At 43.2% G+C, this 14,359-nt stretch overlaps 1 protein-coding gene across 13 annotated transcripts in view; it reads left to right on the top strand.

Moving 5' to 3' along the window:
• Positions 1-14,359, top strand: part of MED12L (mediator complex subunit 12L) — a 321,153-nt gene that overhangs the window by 82,361 nt on the left and 224,433 nt on the right. For all 13 annotated transcript variants that reach the window (XM_073359681.1, XM_073359680.1, XM_073359679.1 and 10 more), the window contains 3 exons: positions 1,993-2,124; positions 3,602-3,728; positions 13,507-13,721. In XM_073359681.1, the coding sequence (XP_073215782.1) occupies positions 1,993-2,124; positions 3,602-3,728; positions 13,507-13,721 (474 nt within the window). The remainder of the gene's footprint in view (positions 1-1,992; positions 2,125-3,601; positions 3,729-13,506; positions 13,722-14,359) is intronic.

The raw sequence follows: 14,359 nt of genomic DNA, 5'->3' as shown, positions 1-14,359 counted from the left end.
ACATGCAAATCTATGTCTAATACAGTAAGAAAACTGAATACAGATAAAACCTCACCCTCAGAGGTGTTCCAGTAAGCTTCCTTTTACAGACTAGTCTCCTTCTAGTCTGGGTCCAGCAATCACTCACCCCCCCCCCCCCCCCCGTAGTTACTGTCTTTTGTTCCAGTTTCTTTCAGGTATCCTTTGGGGGTGGAGAGGCTATCTCTTGAGCCAGCTGAAGACAAAATGGAGGTGTCTCCCAGGGATTTAAATAGACTTTGTCTTGTGGGTGGATACCCCTCTCTCCCCCTGTGTAGAATTCAAGCTACACGATGAAGTTTTGGAGCCTCATGGAAAAGTCACATGTCCATGCATGACTCAAACTTACAGGTAGCAGCCATGGTTCACATGCTACCTTTAACGTCCTCAAGTAGACTTCTTATGTGGATTGGAGCCTTCCAAGATCCATGTCCATTAAGTGCTTCTTGACTGGGCACTTAACTTGCAAATTCCTTTCCAAAGAAGCTGACCAAATGCCTTACTAAGGCTATTTAAAATCAAACAAGTATACAGCCAATATTCATAACTTTGAATACAACAATGACACATGCATACAAATAGGATGAATATATTCAGTAGATCATAACCTTTACATAGATATGTTACATGGCATATGTAGCATAAAACATATTCCAGTTATGTCATATATACATTCATAAGCATATTTCCATAAAGCCTTATGGGGTGCACCATCGCATATTCTATTATGATTCTTTAGATGATGTGACACACACTAATCTGCTTTCTCTGACAACTCTGTTTATGTGTAGGATTTTTGCTAGTTGTACTCTGCTGACAAAAGAAAAATGGGCAATGCTGATCAATATACATCCCAGGAACCAAACCAAAGCTGCTTACATGTGTGGGGGAAGTCCCATTTTGGGGGCTGGGTGAAAAACTCCATGTCAATTAAGCATGAAAATATTTTCAGATCTTCTTGCTTACATGTGTTACAGAGTCTCTGAGAAGTGCAGTCCTTATTCAAAAGTACTTGCCAGCATTTAGAGTAAAATGCTTCAGAGAAGCCAGGGGGCTGCTGTGTGTATTCCAATTGATTTTAAGTTTATTTTAATGTGAGTATCTTAATTATCAGGTGCTCCAAAAGGTCAGTATTTGACTAAGTGTAGATATTTGTTTGAACATGTTGAGGTTCTTCCCTCTCTCCCTTCCCCATTAAAGTTCTGTGGTCCTCTGTTCACAAACAATCCCTTCTTTAAGAGGCCTCCCACCTAGCACTGGTCTGTGGCGAAGCTGGAGGAAAAGTCTGGGCCTTCTATTTTCTATTTCCCCTGACATACTGAAGAGAAGAAAACAGGGCTGTTTCCAACACTTAGTGATTTGAACAAGGAGGGATCCTTGGCGTGCTCTTCTTAGTGAATGGGGATGAACGACTTCTCCCGTCTTTCTCTTCCTGGGGCTGGGGGCGCTCAGGGTTACTCTTCTCTAGGGGGTGGGGAAAGTACAGACCTCCCTGTCTCTTCCAGACCTGTCTACGTTGGTGAGGTGCAAAGCTGAGGAACAAATTACATAAAACATGCATTGAATCAGCATGTGACAGGCATGAAATTTGTATAAAATTTGAAATATGGGGTGCTCTGCTACACCCAGCCCCAGATTCACTTATCCCTTGTTCATTAGTTACCGTTGTCCCTCCTCTTCCCCGTTATCCCCAGTATATCCCCCTATATCTGTTGATGCTTCTGTTGTGCCCCTTGCTTCCTTCTTCTGCTGCCACTATGCCCTCCCACACCCACTTTATCCCCTTAGAAGATAAAATGTGCATACACATGCATCAGTAATTTCTAAAAATTGCTTCACGTGGGTAAAACAGAATGCTAGTACAAAGTACATCACCACCAGCAGCCTGGTTCCATGCTGGTTCCAGCCAGCAAATAAATAAGCAGTGCTATTCCTGTGGAAGTGAAATGACTATTTTGTTTCTCCTTTGAACAGGTTGCCCCTAATGATGAAGCTGTGGTAACATTGCTTTGTGAATGGGCTGTGAGCTGTAAAAGATCTGGCAAACACAGGGCGATGGCTGTGGCAAAACTCCTGGAGAAGAGGCAAGCAGAAATTGAGGCAGAAGTAAGTTATTCTTTCTCATTTTAGAATAATATGTTGCCAGTGCACTTAAAATGAGCAGTTGAGGAGAAATTAGCTTGATACAACATAGAGTTTTTAAACTGTTGAATCAGACTTGGCAAATTGGATGTTATACCACCAATTTATGGTTCTTGAATCATGTCTTAACTTGAGTGATAAAGAAGCTTCTGAATAAAAATAAACCTTAAACTAGCTTCAGTTAGCTTTATTACTATTTATTTTTCCTGTCATGGTTTGCTTTTGTGTATTAGGAGTTTATATATAGTACTGTGTGTGGAGGCTTGCCATCTATTGTCCCTTGAAGAAATTAGAGTGTTAAACTGGGTTGACAGGTGCACGATTATGCATACTAAAGATTGTGCTCTGATGGCCTACAAAATCTGGAGAATTCTACAAACCAAGTGGTCAATTCTGAACCAAAATAATGTGTCTTAAAGAGAACCATACATTATGTAAAACTGGCTAAGTTTTTTTCCATTGAATCTGAGAGAACAGCAAAACTGTTTCACATAGCCTCAGGGCTGTGTCCTTGGCTGGTGTAAAAGGTGTGTCTTTATTGAGATAAATGGATCTAAGCCAATTTACATCAGTTGACATTTGGCTCATAATATTTCTTAGCTCCTCTACAACTCTTTTTCTTTATAAAATTAAACCCTCTCCACATTGGAGATCAAATGGAGATGCCATTGGTACTTCAGTTAATTGTTAATCTAATAATTGAGTACCTCAGGTCCTGTGGTGTGGTAGCCCATTGATAAATATTGACTTTTTAATGGTCATCAGTGTAAACTGTGTTTTTTTAAGCCATGTCGAACAGACTGTTTCAATAGATGGTCCTACTAACAAAGTTTAGCATAAGGGGTATCCAAAAGTAGGAGGCAAGACTGTATTGATTTAAGATGCAACAGTCTTTTTAATGCAGCCAGAGTACTCTTATAGAAGTGCTTCTTCCACCGGAACTGGCTACAGATAGCACTATACACACAAACATATTTTTACTTTCACTCTCCATACGCCCTGTGCTCCTTCAAGCTACCTCCTGCCCTGCAGCCAGGCAGTGAGGGGAAGGGAGAACCCATTACACCAGTAATGGGTAATGCACGCAAAAGAAGAAAATTAATTTCCTTTGTTAAAGCTGTAATTATAGCCTGTTTGTGTAATCAATCCAGAAAATTAAGTTTGTTTGAATTTTACTAAAACATTCTAACTATAACGTTTTATACAAGTGGTGATTCTATCCAATTCTCATGTACATCTTTTCCATAATTATTATATAACTCTTAAATAAGCACTTTAGAAGTACTGAAGGTAGACAGAGGTGGGAAAATGCTTTATTTCAGTAGTGCTTCAGTGGGATTTCTGGGATTTTGGTGGATATTACATTGTGAGGAGAAAGAGAAACACTGTCACATTTAGAGTTGCATGATATGCTAATTGGTTTTTTTCTCCCACTGTGTAGAGATGTGGTGAGTCAGAAGTGCTGGATGAAAAAGAATCTATTTCTTCAGCTTCTCTCCCTGGATCCAGCCTTCCTGTCTTTCAGAATGTCCTACTGAGGTTTTTAGATACACAGGCTCCCTCATTATGTAAGTATTAATTCATCTCTGTTCCAAAATAGGACCAGAGCAATTGGTCTTGTCCAGCTGCTGAATTTATTCTGCTTTGTCAGACCATATGCTGCTAATTTGCAGTTTCCATTATGATCCCCTCCATCCATTTTCACATTATCATAATTTTCCAAAATGTTTCGTTTTTGTGCTGAAATCTTCCCGTGATTTCTGTGCCCAAAGGTGAATTTTTGGAAAACTTGAGCAAACTCCTTTTATCCATGTTTGAATTGCAGTATTAGGATGGGAAAGATACACTTTTCATGCATAATTCATAATATAAAGTATTGATTTCATGAGGAATTAAAAATGGCTGACTTTGGTATATATTTAGTTCTCAGTGCTTAACTTGAAAAGAAAATTGGTCAGATTATAAACAAGTGGGATTTTTTTTTATTGGGCATGCTAAGTAGCCATCAAAAATTTCTTAGTCTAATGAAACTCCTTTATGATGTTTCATAACAGTTTCTCCTGACTCAGAAGTCTGGCAAGTACATGGACTGCTGACACTTTTTGCATGAAGGAGATTATAAATGTTTTGTAGAAACATACATAGTACAGTCCTTCAACAATGTACTTCCTTAGCAACAGGAAATTGTTATAAGTTTGTTGTAAAATCTGCATTTAGGTGCTAATGGTCTCATTTTGGTGAGGACTACCCAGGGCAAATACTTCTCGGTGTTTACAGTCTCAGGGACTGCGGACTGTTTTTGCTGTTTTAGATGTTATGTTGGATTCCTGTCACTAGGGGCTGCTCTTCTGGGCTTCTCCTGTTGGACACAGAGACCATATGTGTGGGCAAACTGCCCCCAGTTCCTTCTCTACCTCCTTGGCCTGAGACAGAGCTCTAGCTTGCCTGCCTTGAGTGTGCCTCGGCTATTTCGTATTCTTTTTATAGTAGTTTGTTAAAATTAGTTAGTTAGTAGTGAGAGGATTTCCCCCCCCGCCTCCATCTTTCTTGTTGGGGAGCCTTGTCTTTCTGGCAGTGCATGCCTGGCTTGCCAGGCTTCAAACACTGCTCTTCCTGCTGAGAGGCTATACCTGTGAGCAATGACCACTCTAAGTGTGTCCATTGTTTGTGGGAGCCCCATGTCACCCAGAAGTGCAATTGCTGTCTAGCTTTCAATTCCAGGGCAAGAAAGAACAAGGAGATTAAGCTCAGACTGTTAGTGATGGAGTGCTCATTTCAACCAGCCTCTGAGTCAGGTCAGGAGCCCACAACCCATACATCTGTCTCTAGATAGATTCAGTTCCCCTTATCTCTTGATGCAGGGCTCCTAAGAAGGGGAAGTCATAGGAGGCTTCTGAGAGGGCTCCCAAAAAGTGGGGTACAGATTCTCTTCTGAAGGAGCCTGCTCCAAAAAAGCCTAGGTTGCCTGTAAGATCTACAATCTCTGAAGCCTCGACCACTTAGCTTGGTACCACTGAGTCAAAGGACTCCTCCTCCAGTACCAGAAGATCTGGAAAGTCCTGGAGCTTGTGGGAGACATATGGCTCCAACAGGGCATCAGTCCCCTCTACCAGGGAGGAGGGCAAGCATAAGCATCCTGGCCTGCTATTGTCAAGCTCGGTCGTGCTTTTGGCACTTATTCATTTGGCACCCTTGCTAACGAGCAAGCAACTATGCCATTCTCCATTGGTGTCTACATCGCTACGCCTGCCATCAGCAGTACCATCAGCTTTGGCTACTATGTCCTTGGCTGCTACATCGGTACCAGCTCCGTACTGCAAGAGTTTAGATATTTGAGGGACCTGTCCATGATGGATGAGCTGGAATCCCCAATTCTCATGTGTAGTGAGCATCTTTCTGTACCAACACCTCGATCTCCAGACTTCTACTGTACCCTAGGGCTCCTACATTGGATGTTTTTGGGGAGAATGAAGGAGACTTCCAGTCAGCCTCCATTATATCAGTTCAGGGTTGTGTCCGTGTCGTCGTGTGTTTGTGTCCGTCCCGTCCCCCCCCGGTCCAGGAATCCGAGTTGCAGGGAAAATCATGACTGTCATCAAGGTTGATGGAACCAGCCCTGTATGTCACCTCCACTCCCATATGCCCCCCCCCTTCCCTGATGGCAGTACTGAGGTCCCTGAGCTGTTTACCAACAGAAATTCTCCAGACCACAAGTACTATCTCAAAGGGAGACTAGAGTTGTGCAGTCCTCTCCTCCCCAACCAGTTCACCCCACAGGAAAGAGACGTGAGGAACAGGGTTGATGCCAGTGTGGATAAGGAGGTTACCCCTCAAACACCCATTTCATCCTCGTCACCAGATGAAATGGTTATGTTTCCACCACCTTTCATGGCTCATGATTCACTGAGAAGGGGGATTAGTTTTTGGCCCTTGACCGACAAAATCTGTATTTCCATATAGTGGTACACTCTTTGCACAGGAAATATCTATAATTCACTATAGGCCAGGATTATTTTCAATACAAAGTGCTTCCCTTTGGCCTGTTCTTTGCCCCAAGGGTGTTTTCCAAGGTTCTGGTGGTAGTGGCTTCTTATCTCTGACAGGAGGCAATCTTCATCTTCCCATATCTTCAGAACAGGCTACTCAAGGACCATTCTTATGAAGCCGTGCTCTCTCCAAGCTAAACTGCTCTTGCTCCATTCCAAGAGTTGTGTCCCAGCTAAATGTGAGAAAATCCACATTAACCCCTGCAAAGAACATAGTTTATAGGGGCATCTTTGGACGCGTTGACAGCCAGAGCCTACCTTCCCTCAGACAGGTTTGTAGTCTTGTTAGGTTTGGTATGGACAATTCATGTGAATCATCAGACCACTGTAAAGAACTATCTTCAGCTCTTGGAACACATGGCAGCTTGTACTTTTGAGACTGATCGCACAAAGCTACCTCTCCATAGCTTTCAAGGTTGGCTCAGAACAACCTAGTTTCCAGTCAGACACATCTTGGCTAGATAGGTGATGGTTCCTCTTTAAGTGGGGAACTCCCTGGATTGGTGGAAAGATCAACTCAGTGTCTGCACAGGAGTTCGATTCTGCTGCCCAACTCCATCCCTAACTTTAACAACAGATGCATCACACTTAAGATGGGGAACTCATCTCAATGCTCTTACAACTCAGATGGATAACTCAGGAGACCAATCTCCACATCAATCTATTGGTGTCCAAGGCTCTCAGGAATGCCTGCTTTAATTTCCTACCTCTGATCATGGACAAATCAATAAGGGTCATGACGGACAACATGTTCTGCACTTTTTACATCAACAAGCAAGGAGGAACAAGTCCCTGCTCCTCTGTGCACTGAAGCTGTGAAACTATGGAACTGGTGCATAGCTCATCAGATACAATGCCACCTCCCAGACATTCAGAACACTGCAACCAATGTCATCAGCAGGCACTTCTCACAGGATTGTGAATGGGAGCTAGACTGTCAAGTGCTATACAATGTATTCCAAAGATGAGGTCTGCTGGAGGTGGATCTCTTCACCACCTTCAGGAACAAGAAGTGTCCTCTTTTCTGCTAAAGATGGGATCTGGGATGTAATTCTTTGGGGGACAGAAGAATGATCTGTTGTATGCATTTCCTCCAACTCCACTGACACAGGATTTATCCTAATAATACCAACCTGTCTGAGACAAGCTTAGTATCCTTATATGCTTTATCTATGCATCCATCCATTGCTCAAGCTCCTCACCACTCCTTATCTCCTCTCACAGGATGTGGGTTGCTTCACTCCGATCTAGGTGTTCTCTGCCTCTAGGTGTGATTCCTGGATGGTTTGTGGGAAGAATCCTCCTGTACTGAGGAAGTGCAACAGGTGTTATTGAGTAGAAGGAAGAAGTCAATCTGTGCTACTTACCTGCAGAAATGGAAGAGATTCTCTCACAGATGCTGTCATTGCTGCTTCCTGCCTGAAGCTGTACCTCTTTGTCATCCTGGATTATTTGGTGGATCTGAAGAATTCGGGATTATCAGTGAACTCAATTAAGGTCAATTTGGCTGCAATATCATCCTTTCTTCTGGCTATAGAGGGAGTTTCCATATTTGCTCATGCTATATCATGTAGGTTTATTAAGGGTTTGGGGATGCTCTACCCCCCAGACAAAAGATCTCACCCCGACCTGGGACATGAACCTGGTCAGGACCGGCTCTAGGCACCAGCAAAGCAAGCACGTGCTTGGGGCTGCACATTTCCAGGGGTGGCAACCTAGAGCCAGCCCTGGGTAGGAGCCCTCGTAGCAAAAGAACCCCTGCACGTTGACCGTGAAGGTGTCCATGTACTCGAAGTAATAAGCCAGCCTCATGTTCCCTGCCATGATCACCATCTGCAAGTAAAGCATGCTGGTGAGCGCAGAGGGCACTTGCAGGCGCTCCGGCGGACGGGGCAGCCCTCCCCCCCAGCTGCGGGCTCCGCCTGCTCCCCGGCAGCATCCACCGGGGGAGGAGGCGGCTAGTCCCAGCAATCAGTGGTGGCGGTGCTACCCAGGCGCAGGCTGGAGCACATGGGCAGCGCAGGAGGCTGGTTAGTCGCGGGCAGCTGCTCGACCCATGGGCGAACACTGGGCAGCTGCACCAGCGTGGCCTGGGCGCAAGCCCATGCCCATGGGCTGCTCCTGTCAGGCAGCTGCGCCCAGGCACAGGCTTGTGCACTGGGGGAGCAGATGGCGGCTAGACCTGGGCAGCAGCGCCAGCTCCATCCGGGCAAGTGCAGGGAAAGGCAGGTCCCCTCCTGGGAGCAGCCCCTGGCTGCCGGAGCAGGGAGCCCAGCTGAGAAGCAGATCCGAGGGTTCTCCTCTCCAGTGGCGCTGGGGCTGCAGTGTTCGGGCCAAGCCTACCCCCGGGCAGGTGCCTGACGCCTCTGCCCAGCGCCAGCCTCCTGCGGGAGGGAGGGGGGCGGGAATCCCAGGCACTCCGAGCCCGCCAGCTCAGTCCGCACGAGCCCAGCTCCGGGCAGGCAACGCAGCTGCTGCTCCTGGGCTGCCAAATCCGCCACCCTTTCCCATCTTAGGATTTTGTGTCTTTGTCCAAACAGCTGAAGCAATAATTGCCCGTGCTGAGCAGCCTTGTGCACAGCCCCTGCCACCGCCTCCCCCACTCTAGCTGTAAATTCTTTGACAGATGTACCAATATATTCTTCAAAAAGTTATGCTCTGAGATCAGAACTCCAAAAAAATAAATACAGATAACAAGTAACTTTCAGGTTGTGGCCCAAAAGGACAACAGCCAGAGACTATAGTCAAAAAGCTCAAAGGGTCTTTTACAAGGCCACACTGTTAACTTTAAATCCATTTTAAACTTTACTTGGCTTTGTTACTGCAATCAGTCAGTCTGATCTCAGTTGTGAACCAGATTTGCCTGTTATTTTTTCCCTCTCCTGCCAGAGCAAAGGAACCTCCACAGATTTTGTGTGTGCTTTACCTTTTTTCCTTTGCCATACTAACAAGAAATACTCCCTACAGAAGGACTGGCTTAGCATAGCATGGAAATGTGGCATTGGAACAACAATAGGCTTGGCAGATTCTGTCACTTTGGTAAAGAAAGTGCTAAACGGGAGAATATATTTAGAAAATGGGGAAAATTATTCTTGCAAACACACATACAGCTTTGAGAAAAGTCAGATTCATTTATACTGAAAAGTTGGACTCAGAATGTAAATTATTCATAGTTGATTAGACCAAGACAAGCGTTTCTCAAACATTTCTCAATGCTTAAAATTAAATGAATACAGTAATAGGAAATTGTTTTATTTCACTAACTACAAATTCTCTGGTTTCATTTTTTAAAAGATTTGAAACAGTCAAAACAAAAGAACAAAAACATTGCAAAGTGCAAACGTGAAAAGCCAAAAAAAAGGGTGTGGGGGGTGGCCAAAATTTTTTTTGCCTGGGGCAGCAAAAAACGTAGAGCCGGCCCTGAACCTGGTATACAATTACTTTATGAAACATCCATTTGATCCTGTGGAAACTTGTTCTTTACTCCATTTATCTGTGAAGATGGCCTTTTTAGTAGTCATCACGTTGGCCCATAGAGTTGGGGAGATTGGTGCCTTGATGGCAGATACCTGTTTTACGGTATTCTTCAAGGATAAGGCTTTTTTTGCGCTCACATCCTAAATTCTTACTGAAGAATCTCTTGTAGTTCCATGTTAACCAGTTTATTAATCTACCAGTGATTTTCCTGAAGCCACATAACTCTTCAGGAGTCATGTTTTCATATCCTGGATGTTAGAAAGTATCTGGTCTCCTTCTTGGATAGGACCAAGCAATTTCGAAGGTCACCAAGACTGTTCCTTTCCTTTGCAGATGGATCCAAGAGATCTATGATTTCTGCTCAAAGACTATCAAGATGGATATTTGGATGTATTGTCACTTGTTATAAAACCACAGGCATTTATTATCCATAGTGTTGCTTAAAAACATAATGGTGTCTGAGATACGTAGGAAAGCACTATGCTGTGGTAAACTGTCGTGTATGAAAGAAGAATTTACTCACCTGTGCAGTAACTGCAGTGCTTTGAGATGTGTGTCCCTGTGGGTGCTCCACTACCCAGCCTCCCTTCCCTTCTGCTTCAGACTGTTCTCTATGGAGATGTTTGAGTGGAAAAGGAACTTAAGGTGGTTCACCTCCACATCCCTACATAGCCTTGGTGTCTGGCGTGAGGAGGCACAGGACTCATGTGCAGGCCAGGGACATGCGCATCTGAAATGGAGTGCCCACAGCAGGTCACATCTTGAACTGCAATTACTGCATAAGGTGAGTAAATTCTTCTTTCCTACATGGTAGCTTACCACAAGTCTTCCCCATAGTGTTTTCAACCAGGATGGCTGAGATCCTTCTTTCATAAGTTCAAGCCAAATATCATTTGTCTTTGCAGATTGAAGGATACCCGGGGATTCATCTGCGCCCTAGATATAACAGGCCAGAACTTTGATCTTCACCTGAAAACAGGGTCCCTTTCCCCCCACTATTCACCTCTTCCTGTTGATTTCCTTCTAAAATTTCTGTAAACTCTTCATGAGCATTTGACTCAGTATGCTAATAAACTTCTTTTGTAAGATACACAATACATCAATGGTCCGGGAGGGAGTTAAGTGTGTCTCATCTTCTGTCTGGAGGTTTGTCTCAAGGAATGCTATTTTTGATTGATCTGCTCTTAACGACAAGGCCTAGAGAATATAATATTCAGCATCTATACATAAGTCCTCATGTATTTTCCATACTGTGACTGGGCAAGGCCAGATGGCTATGGAAAAGTAGTGGGAGATAGATATATTAGCTCCAGGCTAAACAAATCCTTAGTATCAGGATAAGTGAAATGGCAGCTGCTCCAGGTCAATTAAGACACCTGGGGCCAATTAAGAACTTTCCAGAAGGCAGGGAGAAGGCTAGGTTGATTGGGACACCGGAAGCCAATCAGGGGCTGGCTGAAACTAGTTAAAAGCCTCCTAGTTAGTCAGGTGGGTGGGCATGTCAGGAGCTGTGAGAGGAAGTTGTGCTGGTGGAGAGGCTGAGTAGTACACACCATATCAGGCACAAGGAAGGAGGCCCTGAGATAAGGGTGAAGTGGAGCTTCAGGAAGTGAGGGCTGCTGTGGGGGAAGTAGCCCAGGGAATTGTACATGTTATGTTTCTAAAAGGTCATTACCATAGCTGATACTATTAGGGTCCCTGAGCTGGAGCCTGGAGTAGAGGGTGGGCCCGGGCTCCCCCCGCACCTTTGTCCCCTGATTAATCACTGAGACTGGGAGACAACAGAGACTGTGCAAGGAAGGATAACTTCTCCTCACCTCCCTCGCTGGCTTATGATGAAAATGGCTCAGTAGACTGTGACCCTTGTCTCTAGAGAGAGGAGGGTTACGTGGAGGGTCACAGTGAGCCTCTGAGGGTAGTGAAATCCGCCAGGAAATGCAGGACCCACGGAGGCAAGGACAGAGCTTTGTCACAATACATACGTTTCACATTAATTATGATGACTAGTGTGACATGCTTTCACTAGGCCCCTTACATTATTTTGGTGATCCTAGTACTCTTATATATCCCTGTGCCCTCTGTTAACTCGCTTGTTCTTTAGAGATTTTTTTTTCATGTTGGGGATTTGAGAGAGCTAAATTTTGAATTATTCATTTTGTGAAGTTCAGTTTTCTTAGATCTTTCTGTTGGTTTTTGAGGTATCTTCTCCTTCCCTTCTCTTTTCTATCTGAAACATAAAACAAAAGTATGTTGAAATCATTCAGCTTGGTGTTTGTGGGGTTGCATACTGGCCTTCTTGTTAAACTTGTTGCAGAATGTATTGTACTTGAATACTTTTGAGATACTGTGTGAGCTACTCAGTCTCCAAGAATGAGAATACTGTGCAGATGGTATCGATCAATAGAGGAAAAATGGCTATACTATAATTGTACTTTTTTTAAAAGATACTTCTCTCACTCCTCTGAGTTACCACTTCTCTGCATCTGGGGGTTCTACTTTTGAAGCTGTGTGCAATTTTATCTGTCCTTTGAACAATTTTTTTTTAAACTTAGACTATTTTAATTTTATAGCAAACATTTTTTAGTGAGCTTTGGCTTCCTTCCCAATTCAGGAATTAACTGAAATTTTCACTTTAGTTTATCAGGTGTACACTTCTGATAGTTCTATTTTTAAAGTGAAAGCATAGCTGGGCTGTAACTACGTAACTGTGATAGTGTACTATATTGAGAACTACAACAAACAGAGTTTATAAAAGGTGCATTAGGGTGAAAAATAGAAGGGCTTTGTTTGTTTGCCAAAAGTTGGGAGTGACCTAGCAAACTCACTTGTTCATCCGTAAATTGCTTAATGTTGCAGCAAATTATTGCTGTTTGTAGAACAATGGTTGTATTTTGAACTAGTTTCAGATTTTACAGTGTAACTTCATTTTGGTTTCAAATACTTGTTGATGAGTTGAATTTGTGGCTAGCTGGAGGTGTTGTTTCCTATTAAAGAAGTTGTGGTAAAAAGCTACTCTGCTACCTCTGCATGATTACAAACATGAAATGCTTGATATATTACAAACGGAGTAAAATTTTAGTATTGCTGTGACAAATGCAAATTAAGTAAAATAGTCACCTTCAAAAATGATTATTCATTCTTGATTCTTTGTCAGCCAATGGTAACTCATTGGCAAAAGTGGATGATTCTTTCTTTCTTTCTTCTCCTTTTCCCCCCCTCAGATACACATGAGTATGTTTATCTGAAAAAATAAAGTTAACATTTATCTGTAATAAAATAATCTTCCAAATAGTTTTCTAAAATATTTCAAAGGATTTGTGTTCAAAAGGTGTTTACTAAGGACATAATTTCATATAGTCACCCTAAAATGCCCCAATAGATAGAAACATAATAAAATCATGAAGACTTCTTTGGCGAGGTGTGGGGGGGGGGAGGAAGAGAGAGAGAGAGAGAGCAATCCTAGTGTGTCCATTTTTACAATATGTAATATGCTCGTACATTGTTAAACATGGTAGAAATACATTAAAGAAATGAGTAGTGAATAGCCTGCTGGTAATGCAATGTGGGCAGAAGTCTATGGAGCAGAATGCTTTGGAATACACTGCCAGAAGAAAGTTCTTCAGAGAGATGCCCTGAATGGTAACAAGTCTAAGTATGCCAGTTATGCAGCACTGGATTAGAGTTGGCTTATTATGTAGAGAAGAAAAGCGGTACTTAGAAGACAAAAATAAAAAACAGCTATGGTTAAAAATGGTTTTAAAGACATTTTTATGGAATTGAAGAGCACATTTATGTTTTAAACTACAATTAATTTTTTTGGTAGCTGACCCAAACAGTGGATATGAGAAGACTGAATTTGTGAATCTGGTGCTGCTGTTTTGCGAGTTTATTCGACATGACGTTTTCTCCCATGATGCATACATGTGCACTTTAATATCGCGTGGAGACTTGTCAGTTACTGCAACCACTCGACCACGCTCACCTACTGGAGAAACTGTGGATGAACACTATTCTAAGGACCATGATGTGAAATTGGAGGTAACAATACACATCTTCACTTATTTCTGTTGCATTCAAGGTTCAGCATCAGTAGCAGACCTCCACACAAGGAGTGCAGAACTTCAAACCTGATCTTTTAGTAATTGGAAAAGAGGTGAAAATCTGTTGCATTTGGAGTCCCAGATCAAATGTGTGTCTATCCTGGTGCTTTGAAATACCCCAGCTGCAGTGCAGGTATAATGAATTCCCTTCAGCTGAAGATGATAATGCAAGGCAATGCTTCTGATACATGTACAATCCCAGCTGGAATCTCTGAGTTTCAGGAAAGCAGATCAAAGTAAATGGGGAAAGGCTGTCATTTAACTTCAGTGAACGTTACATCAGGTCCTTAATTTGTTGAGGTGAAATCATCCTGTAGCACAACCTGTAAAGTACCCATGGTCTGCTTCTTGTGTTTCCTCGGTTTCCTTTTCAGCTCCCACAGTCTCACAACCTGAACATATCCCATGTCCTCAACTTTCAATCAGATTACACCCTGTGGTGTCCAGAGGGACACATGCATCAGAGGAAATACTATCCATCAAAGGAGGGCAGGTAGCAATACTGGTGAAAACAGTTTTGAGTTCTATAGGAGCCCCTATGGGCAGAGTCACCCGAGTACATATGCTGATTCTTGG

Source organism: Lepidochelys kempii, chromosome 9, assembly GCF_965140265.1.
Source record: "Lepidochelys kempii isolate rLepKem1 chromosome 9, rLepKem1.hap2, whole genome shotgun sequence".
Classification (NCBI taxonomy): domain Eukaryota; kingdom Metazoa; phylum Chordata; order Testudines; family Cheloniidae; genus Lepidochelys; species Lepidochelys kempii.
Note: the sequence above shows the minus strand (reverse complement) of the source record. Positions and strands in the feature narration are given on the sequence as shown.